The sequence below is a fragment of the Liolophura sinensis genome, chromosome 1 (assembly GCF_032854445.1).
Source record: "Liolophura sinensis isolate JHLJ2023 chromosome 1, CUHK_Ljap_v2, whole genome shotgun sequence".
Lineage (NCBI taxonomy): Eukaryota > Metazoa > Mollusca > Polyplacophora > Chitonida > Chitonidae > Liolophura > Liolophura sinensis.
Genome location: NC_088295.1, coordinates 65,779,557 through 65,793,218, shown reverse-complemented (window position 1 = coordinate 65,793,218; position 13,662 = coordinate 65,779,557). Strand labels below are relative to the sequence as shown.

Below are 13,662 nucleotides of genomic sequence, written 5' to 3'. Positions count from 1 at the left end.
CCTGGCTTTTTGGGACAGTGCTGGATTGTATAAACAAGCTCACCTGTCTGATGGCCTTCAGGGCCTCATGCCCATACTGAGGGGGGGGAAATAACAATATATAGTGACACAGTGACTCTAGAACAGGTTGCAGTGACAACTTCCCTCCTACCTGATCCACTAACTCACCTGTCTGACAGCCTTGAGGGCCTCATGTCTGTACTGAGGGGGAGGAAATAACAACATACGATGAAACAGTGACTCTAGAACAGGTCGCAGTGACAGCTTTCCTCCTACCAAACGCACCAACTCCACAGATATACTGAAAACATGTCAAAACACATTGTATGCATATATATATATTTATATCACAAATTGTGCAACAACTTATTACTGATAAGAGGTAAGGAAAAGTGATGCATTCTTTAAAATTAAAAATAAGCTCTGACATGTTTATCACTTTTAAGCAATTTAGAAGTTTCAAAATATAATAGCCCATTACTACTGAAATTTGGAATAAAAAAATGAAACACAGAAAACTGAATCACAGTTTTCTCATAATGTGAATAAAAGATGACATTTATTTACTTCTTAATTTGATTGGCATTAAAGCTTGTTTTAAAAAAAGTAACTCTTTCACTTCATCACTTGATAGTGGTGAGGAAAGGCTTCGGTCTCATTACATGGTTGAGTAAACTTAGTAGAGCCTGGAGAGAAAAGCCCCATCAGGTACCTGACAAACCTCCTGAAGTAAAGGTGAGAAGTGCGGGCAAATATGTTTGTGAGATGTGATTACCTGTAGACCACACGAGAAGCCTGTAGGGAGAGAGACGGTGCTGCAGTAGAGGTACCAGAGCCCCTCCCCCTGTCATCATGAACCTGACCCCCAGACTTCTGACTTAACGTCCCCTCAGCTTTAGGGTTGCCCAGAAGCCCGATGATACCTGGACACAGCTGTTGCCTGCAAATGACACAAATCAAGGGTATAACCTATTCACAAATATGGGATTAAAGCTTTAACACAATTGTAGCGATGTTTGTTGTATAACCTGATACAGCTGAACCTTGTTTTGTACTGAGTCAAATCCCAAGAATTCCCACAGCGTTCGAGGGATTTGACGTTGGTGTTCGGTTACACAACAAACACCAAGCCAAAGGGGTTAAAGTCTATTTTACCCCAAAAATTGAAGAAAATGCAAAACTGCATATTTCATGCCGCCAGTCTGTTTTACTCCTTTCACAGAGGTCATGCATTTTAGACCAATCAACGGCAAGCTTAAGTCATGGCAGTTGACCTAGATACACCAAAGCTGCGTATGTATGATGTCGTGTCTTATTGTTGCGTGATGTACGAATGTAAAAGTTTACTGTACATGTATCATGACGTCGTACTGCTGAGCTCAGTTTAGAGCATCATCAAACAAATGTTCATTTTTCAACGCCATTCCGTCTGGGTGTAAAATATAAAAAATGTAAAAACAAAAGCGATATTTATAAACTGTGCGAAATAACACTCTATCACTGAAAGAAATTTCGATGGTAGCAAATCTCACAAATTAAAAAAGCTCATATTCTTTTATTTGTCAACATAAACAGCATGAAATGGTGTTTCTCGGGGAGGTAAACGTACCAGCCGGTGTGATGCATGACAAACTCAATGTTGTTTGAAAGGTCATCTCTAATTAATATGTATATTTGCACACAGCGGGGTAGAATATGAATAACATTATTCACAGTGAAGCCTTGTCAAGACATCCATAATTATTATGACATTCCAAGTTTAGCTTTTTTCAAGTGCTTGAATTCCTTTTGCTTGAGTCTGAGGATTTACATGTATCCACTTTACAGGAACAATTAAAGAGTTTTTTGGGAAAGTTTGATTAACTGTGTACGAAACCTTGGCATCAAAAGCATCACTTTAAAGCCTTTGTTTGCTTTAAAGTGCATTTTTACAGATCAAACTTTAGGTGAAATATGATATATGATTTTTGGCTTCAGTTGGTTGATATACATGTAGTCACATGGTATGTGACTATGATGTACAATCATAAGGCACTGAAGCAAAGCGTGATAAAGCTCACAAAATAATATCCCACCTTCACTAGGCAATAGCCAAGAACTCTCACTAACATCCAATAATCATGTGCACCTATTCTACTGCAGTTATCTCCCTTTGTTTCCTCTGACATCTACTTCGTAATCAAATGGATGATGGCTAGTTCTCCTAGTTTGACATACAAATTTAGTGATTTAAAGTGAGCAGGTACACTATTTTGTTGGTATAATAACATGATTGGCACATGCCGTGGGATATCACAAGTTCTCAAGTCTCAACAAGTGATGTTTAACTTGTGCTCCACACTCACTGAACATCACTTCTCAACCTTAAATTCCGTGATATTCCATCCCATAGCATGTACAATCTGTACAATGTATAAGCAGAATGGTGAGGATTAGCTATGGAAAGCTTTTCAAGAATACCCCTGTGTGGACCTGTAATCAACCCTCCTCCATTAAAACGCTTAAGGTGGCAGAATTTTTATTGCGCAAGCTTTGATGAAAAGTGAATGCGTATGCATAAACTGTATGTGTTAATACAAACAAAAGTGGAGATGGAATGATCATACTTTCTGACATCATGTGTCCCACGATACTGGCGTGACCTTGGCACTGTTTAGCACATCTGTACAAAATCTGCTAATGATGGCAGTAAAGTGTAAAGCGAACATACATGTTTAGGTAGCAGTTATGAATTTCACTTGGAAAAAGCTAGATTCATGTAGTCTTTGCAGAATTAAGAAAAATAGGAAAATCTCTGTGACAATGTTAGTTCCTTACCAGACAAGGTCTGAGAAGTCAGTGAACTCTCCCAGAGACGAGGGGACATTATGAAGAATGGCATGTATGCCCTCCAGAAGCAGGGGTATCACTAACTTGTTCTGAGGGCCACTGTTAAAACAAGAAAACATTCTGAGTTTAGGACTCAAGCTAAACGTGAGCTTGGATCACTGTCATCTTTACTATCATCAATGGACAAAGAACAGTACTGAGATACAATTACATATGTTGACAGAAGTCACATGTAACTCGATAACCAATGAATTCTGACGAATCTGGCGCGATCAAGTTTTGGAGGTAGTCAGCTTTACATATGCAGTAAATGACCTAAGGTTTTCTCCCCAAAAGTGCAAATCAGCCAAATATCACTCAAACTGCAAAGAAAGCTGCTATGACTGACTAAGTGAAGAATACATGTATGTGTCAACTGATGGCCACATTTTTTTCACCTTTTCACATAACCTCGGGGGTTATCTACATGGCTCAATTTCTGCCACAGTGGCATAACATCCATGTAATGCTAAATCTCACTTTAGAGTGAAATTTGCAGGTTAAAAAATCTGTCGTTTGCAGATATAATAGTGGAAGACCTTTTATACGCCACTGTACTAGTATGTACTATTATGGAAGACAGAATGACTCTTTCATTTTGATTTCCCAGTAATCAGCCACCAGAGAATCAAGTTATGATAAAACAACTTTCTTACCCCTGCCAACTGGACGACAACCTTATGACCAGGAACTTGAGTATACACACGATATCCTGTCTGATGCTCATCACAGCGCCTGCCTTCTCATCTGAGATAAGTGTACACAAAACACATTCCAATTAATGTTTTCTATTTATTCGTTTCATTGTTGTTTATTACAATACTCAAGAATTTTGGTGGTTACTTTATGGGTGAAAGAAATTAGAGTGCCAAGGGTAAACCACCAGCAAGCTGCCTAAAAATACAGATATGCACAAAACACAGGGACAATTCAACATTGCTTGGAGTCAAATTATAGCTTTTCTGCACTCACATAAAAAAGCAGAACGTATCACTTGTATATCATGTATGAAAATTCACTTATGCATACTTATTTTAATGCTTATCTAATATTTTGTTAGCAACAAACAAATTTGTCTCTCAAAAGTCAACAGGTTGGTGTTGCAGCTGTTCTACAGATAACTACTACATGTGCAATACCTTTTGCTTTGAAATCAGCCAAAATGTCATCAGCATCATCTCCAACCTAAAGAGTAAGAATGACTATTTCTTATAAAGAGCAAGAATATATCAATATAAATGCATGGACCCGTATGAAAAAGTGCAAATTGTTTATTCACATAGGTTTACTTAAATTTATTATAATGAATACATGCATCTATCGATAACTTGTTAAAATAAAATAAGGTACAAGTGTGATAGAGGCTGCAATTTTAATGGGTCCACCAAAACTGCTTACAAATGTAATGACATTTAAATGATAAGTCTGCATGTATTTGTAAAAGCAATATCCGGCACAATTAATTCTAACAAAACATTGATCACAAGATCACACACTTTACAAATACATAGTTAACATTTGAAGTTAAAAATAAAACAAACCGAACATTCTCACAATTTATTTATCTGTTTTAGTGTTTAAATGACATGCTCAAGAATTTTTCTCTCATACCATGGAGGTCAGGTTTTGAGATGGGGGAATGTAAAATAGTTAACCTAAAACATAAATCAACCACCCAGTAAGCATAAAATCTGGATATCAGAGTGATAAAATGAAAAAGCAACAACAAAAAGAAAAAAAACAACATAGGAAATTCCATCCCCAATTCCAAATTTATACACACACAGCACAAACTCTGAACAAAAGTACTTGTTACATTTAAAACAGGCTCAAGCACATATTAACTAAGCTCATGTTTATTTTTATTGGTTTTGATGTGCTAAAGGAATCAACAATGAAATTGACTTTTTATTTTGTCCAAAAATATGTATTTCTTTCGATAATTTAAATAAATCTTTGAAGGAATTTGTTTGAATGAAGTTTCGTGGGCATGTCAGCTTACATGTAATTAATCTAGCACCATTCAGAGTTTGTGCTCTGTATTCAAATATCGCTAGGGTAAATGATCTAATATTTGGTTCAAGCAGTATTAAAGGAACTCATGTATGTAATGAGACTTGTTTGGAGGTAGGATGATTTTCTTTTTTTGAAGGACGAAAAGTCTCGAACCATTACAGGTTATAATAGACACCTGTTTCACATGTCTGCAACAACAATACAACGAGCTTACCCATTTCTCCTCTGTGCTGCAGAGCTTCTCAGCAAAACTAGCTAACATTTGGGTGATAGTGGCCTTACTGGCACTCCTGACACTGGCACTACTGCAGGGGTACGTGTCAACCAACACCTGGGGAAGGCAGGTAGAATTTGGGTCAGACAGGACAGACAAGACAGACAGACAGACTAAAATAGCTTTGTACACAGGTTTTTTCTTCTTCAAAAATATACATAATTTAAGATTTCATATAAGCCTATAAGGCAATATCATTTGTGAAGACAAAACTTTGCATAAAAATGTTTTATAAAAATAGCTCCTTTTAACAATGCCTTAGATGTAAACTTGGTCCTTAGCTAAAACTTTATAATTCTGCATGAAAACAAACCAATGAATGGAGTTGTTCTGATCTCATACAGACTTCATCATGATATTAATAAAGTTTTCTTTCAAAACTTTTGCATGCATGTGATCAAATTGTTGAATATCTGCTCATTTAAATTTATTCTTTGTCATTTGTTACTCTGGTTTATTTCAAACCATGTGCTCAATTCTATAAAAAGATATTTATTACTTAGTGGTGCAGAATTTCTTTCTCCAACAAGTAAACATTATTCCATCAATTCTTCTTTAAGGGATGCAAAAGTCGGACCAACCGTTCTTTAAAATCTCAGCCGAAGTTTTCCCTCACAAGTGATTTTGCCTTAGTGGTAGAGAAATCAAACACAATCTAACCGAGGTTTACAGCGAAAATACTGTATGTGTCCCTTCATACTATGATGATCAAAAAGACCAAAGACATGTGTGTGGGTGCCAGTGGGTAGTTCATCCAGATACCAAGAGTAGGGATATATTTAATCATAAAGACCTTTTTAGCCCGGGATTGATTCAACACCATATCCACCTAATCCAAACACAGGGTTAATAAGGCAGTCTCTACCTTGCCTGACCCACAGGGAGATGAGACAAATCCCTGTTGGATCAGCTGTCGCTGGTAGAACACCCCCAAGGTTTGGGTAACAGTGTTAACACAGGCTTTGCGGACTTCTTGCTTAGCCCCATTCAACAGAGTTTCAAAACACAGCTGAAAAAAATGTTACGGCAAAGTCTCGATTGTGTGAGTTTTAAAAAAAGACGCTGTCATACAGTCATCGTGTTCCCAACTCTAACTTTCAGTAGTTGTATTTATTTATAATTCATAGTTTACCTGACGTTGGTAAACGTAAAGATTTCACAGTAGTGGCTCTGTAGCGCACTCTACTTTTCAAGACATATGGGTTGCTTTAAATTAAAACACACAAAACTGGTTTGGTCAGAGGGGTACTGTGTTAGAGTGACCTTGTCATTTAGAGGCCACACAGAAAATGCTCAAAGCTTCTTTCTCAGAAAAATGCAGAATAGGCTAGTGGAAGTCAAACAAATGTTTAAAGTTATTTCTTCATGGTTTATCCTGGGCAGACTGACTACACTGCCAGACATGTACATGAACTGTTTCAGAATATTTGTCACAGAATGGTAATAGAGATAATACTCATTCAATTTCTCCCAAAACATTACCCTTGTACTGTCCTCCAGAATCAACTACTACCATATTATAACTTCAAGAGCAGATATAATACTATGGTACTGTTATCCTATATCCATACAACCCTCATTTTCTAATATTATACATATACTTTTCATTCTAGAATTAGTATTACTATGGAGGAGACCAAAAGACACTAGGATAAAACCTATGTATGTAGATGATGCTGCGAAGCATTACTTCAGTAAAGAAGATACACATTTCAATCCACACCATTCAAACATGCTCAGGTAACATATAATTTTAGAGTTACCGAAATACGACGACAGATCTACGTCCCAGTGCAAAAAATGACCTCATCGCTTTAAGGTGTGGTAGGGCTATCTTTTAACATGCCAGTATTTGATATTAGATAAAACCACTGGTAGAATGTCATCATTTTTGTAATCATCAATACCCAAACCCACCCACAGACACAATTCCAGAGATCAATCCATTCCTGTTTAATTAGTTTTGTGTTCAAATTTGCAGAATGACAATATTGTGCTATAAAGCAAAGGCAAGTTATTCTGCTGTCGAAATGTCACATCTCAAAAACCTTTGTATTGTACTGAAGAAAAAAAACATGCTGTACCTCAGATATCTTGATGATGACTTTGGCATTCATACACCATACAGTTGTAAAACTCATGTTCAGCAACACCTGTAATTGGAATATCAATGATGACCATTTAATACCATAAATACATACCATTCATTATACAAGCCTAACAAGCATACAAAAACTGAACATACATAAAACTGAACTTCAGTTCTAAAGTAGGTTTAAATATACATGGTATGTAACGTTCTTTAGATCTTTTATATCTTACCTTACCTTTATAAGGACCAGACTGTGACACCCGCATGGGTAACCAACAGTTCTCTCTGTCTGCTTACCTTCATGATTTTCACCTGATCCTCTTCAGCCAGGGAAGGTAAGGACAGACTGTGACGCCTGTCATAGCTAACCAGGGGTTCTCTCTTTCTCTGCTTACCTTCATGATTTCCACCTGAGCCCCTCAAGCCAGGCAGGGTAAGAACCAGACTGTGACACCTACAATGGTAACCAGAGGTTCTCTCCGTCTACTTACCTTCATGATTTCCACCCAAGCCTCTTCAGCCAAGGAAGGTAAGGACCAGACTGTGACACTTGTCTTGGTAACCAGCAGTTCTCTCTGCTTACCTTCATGGTTCGACCTGAGCCTCTCAAGCCAGGGAAGATGAGGGCCAGACTGTGACACCTGCACAGGTAACCACTGTCTGACAATTTACCTTCATGATTTCCACCTGAGCCTCTTCAGCCAGGGAAGGTAAGGACCACACTGCTGTGAGTACCTGCATAGGTAACCAGCGATTCTCTCTCTCACTCTCCATACTAGATTGGAACCTCTCATCCTTTAGCAATAACTAAACAGAAGACAAAAATCACAAGAATATAGACAAGGTAGAAACCACATGGCATTTAATAGGGTCCAAATTAGCAATTACAAACATGCTGATGCCGACTTTTGTACTGTCTTACTCTAGGGCCTTATCTTCAAAACCACACTTTTCATTGACTTCTGGGCGCTGTTCTCTCATGTGCTCAGCCAGTGCTATTTTACAAACTGGGGTACAGTGCATGTAAGGACTACAATTTTCTGAACAGAAGACCATGCACAAAAATCGAACACCTGCTAAAACAGGGTAAAGCCATACTACACAGGATGTTGAAATACTGACTGGAATTCATTCTAACTAATATCACACAAATAACACATAAACCCCCAAGAACATGACAGTGATTGGTTCACTAAATGTTTACAGCTATAGGATGCCTACACTCTTTCGCAACTGCATCTAAGTCTAGAGGATGCAAAACATTATCTGTGTGCTTTGAGCACTGATAAAAGTACTTTGAATTCATCTTTTCCTATACATTTTGACTGGTTGTTTTTTTTTCTCTTCAAAATACAGAGAAATGAATTTCGGATTGCAGAATGTTAGTCAAGGCACAAAGTTTAAGTCTGAACGAAAGAGTCAGTGCCCGAGGTACAAGAACTGTTACTTTTGAGATGACTGGATAGTTGTGTTTACCTGGGTAATTAGCGTAACAATGTTTTACAAAATAATGATCAAATCATCATGTCGACAATTATCATAGTTTAAGTTATTAAAAGTTTAGCATCCCCAACACTTAAAATGCTATTATGTACTTGCATAGTATATCCCAGATGCTATGGAATAAACTTTTATTTTACCACAGGCAAGGCTCCTGAATGGCTCTCCCTTACCCTGATTCCGGTGACAGCATGTGAGGATAGCTTGTTACTGTGGGACTCCAGAGAGAGCTGGAATGCCTCCAGGCACTTCTCCCTCAGCTCATATACAGGGGTCTGACTCACAGCCTCCTTGTTCCTTAGAAGGTCTGTGTATGTAAAACCAACAGCTTGATACATCATATACAACCTTTATAAATACAATTCTTCACACCTTAGCTAAAAGCTTGTATAGTTTTCACAGCATTTTCACATAAGAAAAGAAAAATTGGAAAGAAAAATAAAAAGGCAAAATATGTACACCTCACAATTTATCTGTTGATTTGATCGATGTTCTTAAGCTATTTTAGTTCCAAAAAACTTTTGGGCTCCCAAAGTATTGGGCACCAAAACTAAGGTAATCTGCAATAAATTTTTTCTAGATATGAACCTGACAGTGCTAAGCATCCTCCTATGCAACAATGCATACAGTTTTTAAGTGACAAACTAACAATACCACTGCCCATGCTATACTAGAATGCCCACTACAGAGCTCACCAATGGCAGTCTGACAAGTCTTGTTAATGAGAGCAAACTTTGGGGTGCCTGTCTCCCTGCGAATCTTCTCCAGAAGGTCCTCCATTGTCCCTGATTTTAAGGACCTTGGTCCACTCTACTTATGTATCAGCATACATGTAGTTTTGTGACATGTGGCAGTCTTTATGGAACCATATGGACACTGCAATCAAACATACATTCCAGTTATCTGGCAAACAATCTGCTTGTAGTTGAGGAAAATATCAAAGGTCCCTAAAGGCAAAGAACCAATCAAGCTGTTGCAGCTCAAGAATAAATATTACTCTTCAGTTGTCCTATTACAATACATGAAATGTATCCAGCATCAAAATTTATCTCAAACTGGAAGTGAATACATGCTATTAAATGTATTGTTATTAAACAAGGTATATTTAGAAGCAATACAGAAATATAGCAAATAGAAATGTTACAATACATGAAATGTGGCCAACACGAAAATCTCTCCCAAACTGGAAGTGAATAAATGCTATTGCGTCTTGTAAACAAGGAACATGTAGCAGCAATACAGAATCTTTTCATGACTTGATCAGGCTGACTTCACAATGCCAGAACAATAAAAGCATGTTGTACATGGAAGAAGATTACAGAGAGTTACTTCTTACCTTACTTCTATGCTTCTGCATACTCTAGATTTTTGTTATGTTTTGAGTCAAAAATGGGCAAAAAAGAGGTTAAAATTGCATTCTGACCAACTGTTTATTTGCAGGATACTTGTAGACTGGATATATTGAAGATGCCGGTCATTTGAGCGCAAAGCTTGGCAGACGTTGGTTCAAAAGTTTCAACATGTGGATTATTGCTACAAGAGGGTTGGACAGTGCAGGTTTTGACATCTTTTAAGCCATAGCATAATTTGTAGACTTAGAATTTGTCCATCTAGGTGGACAAGTGTGTTGTATGTTGTTTTAAATTTCTGACATTCCTTCTAACACTGATGTTAAAAAGACTGTAAGATCAGTGCGTAGAAAGGCCAGATTTAGGATATACAATACTTTAAGATGGGTTGGGTTTTATAGGTAAGTGAAATTACAGTTGAAAGTGAAATGGATACAAAAATGTGCTAGGCTATATAGCCTGACTCACTCAGCTCAACGAGTGTAGCTGGCACCTGATTTAACAATGTACATGTACTAATGTTCTGAGCACATCAGCTTCACCCACTCCTCGGATGAAATCGACAGTGTTGGAAGCACAAAAACATGTTTCCTGCCAGAAATCCTCCAAAATCCATTATAACAAGCACTAATGTCAATGACAAGATCAAATCTATCTGAGCGTTTCTGTGTCTTCGTTTTGCAGGTTCCAGTCAATACATACAGTAAATCCATGTGCTTCCACTGCCAGGGTCTCCATCTGAGTGGGAACATAACTGCACAATATTCTGTTATGTCACGTGACGTGCTCATAGGTCTTCCCACACAGGGCAAGACTAATTTTGCACACAGAACTCACTGAGGGACAAGATGTTCGCAAATGACTGAGATTGTAACGTTGAACTGCTGACAGCTCTAAGCGATCGCAAAAATTTTATCCTACCCAATGTTCCATGCCCTGTAAACAGATTGTTTGGTTGGATAAAATTTACAAGGCCCATCACCCTGCCTGAAGATGAAAACAAAAATTCCAAACAAGGCAGACAATGATTTAAGTTGTCTGATTCGAAACTTTAAATGGCTGGATTATCGTTGAAAGATGACTTACCAATACTGGCTTTGACATATTACATTTCGGGTGCTTTAGGAAATCGGTGGATAGCAAAAATAAGGTAGGGTTTGAGCCGTGTGTTTTTGTGAAATTGTCTGCGTGGAAGTCTATACGACCGAAGCTGGGCATTACAGTAGAAATCTCCACCTAGTATTCATCTAGTATCCACAAGTTATCATGTTCGCTATGTTCGTCTAAATTGTCTGAGTTATCCACAAAGGTGTTACCCCTTTAGGGCATATTTATAATTTGTGTTGTTGGGTTACCTGTATGAGCCACAGTGCAAACCACCCACTTATTCCGACAACTGATGATGTATCACATAGGAATCCCGAAGTCATGTGAGAGTGACAACGGGCTGTATGCTTAGTCCCGTCTGATTTCTGTCAGGTTTGAGTACTGTACTGTGTGGTATGTCAGTACATCGTCACATCAGTTGAGCAACACATGTGTGGCTAGGCTCACTGGGACTTATTGTCCAGAACTGACACAGTACCGATAGACTGACACTAACATTGTACAGTAACAAGTAAGCTAACATTTGTGATGATATCTTCAGTGTTCACAACTTTCATACACGGACTGCTATGTGTTTCAAATACACTGAAAAGTGACCTCATTACAATTCGTCATAATCCATTACTACATGATGAGATAACAAAGACCTACACCAGCTGTCCGTTGTGCCACATATGAGGAGAACAACAACAACATTCACTGACAGCATCGTGTTTACTGTTTCGTTGATTCTACCATTCAGGCGCAAATATAAACTATCTATTTTGATTCAATTAAAAAACAGAGTTAGAGAATTCACATACATACCATAATCACTGCTCATGAAGGAGTCGCGAGTGGAATATCGAAGAAAATAATCCCCATATGCCACCTGTCAGATTTCGCGTTTGTTGCCAACATGGCGTACTCCAATCAATAACAAATCAGTTGGTGGTTATGTAAGAGTTATGTCCCCTTCTACACTAGTCTCATTTGAACTACAAGTTAGTCTCACTGTGGCTTAGGTGCCAACATATACTATTTATCCATGGCGGTGGCGAAAATGTTACATGTATATAATACAGATTCGATACTTAAATTTACATACATACATTAGTGTTAATGTTTTAATATCAGAGACATTCGTTATAGTGTGTCTGTATGTGACAAAACCAGTAGGCTACATTTTATAGTATGCTGCACCCTACACATGTAACGGTACAAATTAATGTATGAAAGCTTTGCTTTGTGTGTTTAATATAGACCTACATCTGATCAACCAATGTTGTAACATACAGGTACTGCATGTGTAGGCTGCTTGGATGAGTAGGGTACTGTAGGGTACCTCCATGACTGTACCAGCCAGTGCGTAATTGTTACCAGATATTCTCATGATATATAAGCCTACTTCCTTTTGTCATGTGAAACATGTTACACTAAACAAGCTAGCCTACATACTGACGTGACCAACTATAATTTCTGTAATTAAGTTCAGTGTGTTAATCAGGTTTCGTTAATCATCACCTGTAATGTTTGTGAAATTTAATTGCCAGAAAACAATAGAGATAGATCTGCACATAGCTCAATGCAAAATGTAAAACATTCCACTGATCATTTCCACGCCAAACCAGTTATATAGCATAAAATAGGCTTACACACACACACACACATATGTGTGTGTGTGTGTGTGTATATATATATATATATATATATATATATATATATATATATATATATATATATATATAAATATATATATCGACACCCAATGCATATAGCCACCATGTATTTATTTATTTAATAGGTTAACGCCTTGCTTACGGATTTTTCACTTGTGTCTATATATCATGGCGACCAAGTTCATATAGATGGAGGACAAAAGGAGTGCCCTTCAATTACACTAGGTATAATGGGTCCGCTACCTGATAAAACTCGGAACATGCAACTAGAACCCCAAGGAAACTACACCTCCCCCCCCCCCCTCCCAAAAAAAAAACACTTGTGTTGAAATCTAACTCTACAACTTATGTTGTTTTAATTCAACACAAAAATCATAACATCAAAAAAATATAACGGACTGCCGCTGAATGGAATTCCGGAGCAGTCCTACAGGTATATAGGCTAACTAAGTGTGTGTAACTCGGTTTGTCTTGAAAGCCGCGTGGGTTCACAGAATGTTTCAATAGGATGTTTCAATAGACTGAACAGACTATTTCAGTTTATTTATCTTAATGAAATCCTCTCCATTAAATGCATGAATGTATGAATGAACCAATGTACATGTATAGGTCTACACGTACATGCTTTAGCATATAGCATCATTCAGACAACAGACTTTCTGTTTATAATTAACCGATTGCTTTTTTTTCAGTGTAAGCCCTGTAAAGCCATGTGAATTCATGTAAATTCATCCGTGTAAATATATTATTTTCCTTTGTATATTGTGTTCGAAATTGCAGTGTAACTGTTATACAGAG

At 37.6% G+C, this 13,662-nt stretch overlaps 1 protein-coding gene across 1 annotated transcript in view; it reads right to left on the bottom strand.

Moving 5' to 3' along the window:
• Nucleotides 1-12,097, bottom strand: part of LOC135481982 (brefeldin A-inhibited guanine nucleotide-exchange protein 3-like) — a 38,221-nt gene extending 26,124 nt beyond the window's left edge. Inside the window, exons 1-11 of the mRNA XM_064761787.1 lie at nt 12,014-12,097; nt 9,446-9,626; nt 8,924-9,057; nt 7,923-8,057; nt 7,243-7,311; nt 5,099-5,215; nt 4,008-4,053; nt 3,525-3,615; nt 2,818-2,928; nt 776-940; nt 169-301 (exon numbers count right to left, since the gene is read on the bottom strand). Of these exons, the coding sequence (XP_064617857.1) occupies nt 169-301; nt 776-940; nt 2,818-2,928; nt 3,525-3,615; nt 4,008-4,053; nt 5,099-5,215; nt 7,243-7,311; nt 7,923-8,057; nt 8,924-9,057; nt 9,446-9,530 (1,086 nt within the window). The 5' untranslated portion in view covers nt 9,531-9,626; nt 12,014-12,097. The remainder of the gene's footprint in view (nt 1-168; nt 302-775; nt 941-2,817; nt 2,929-3,524; nt 3,616-4,007; nt 4,054-5,098; nt 5,216-7,242; nt 7,312-7,922; nt 8,058-8,923; nt 9,058-9,445; nt 9,627-12,013) is intronic.
• Nucleotides 12,098-13,662: the final 1,565 nt, after the last annotated feature.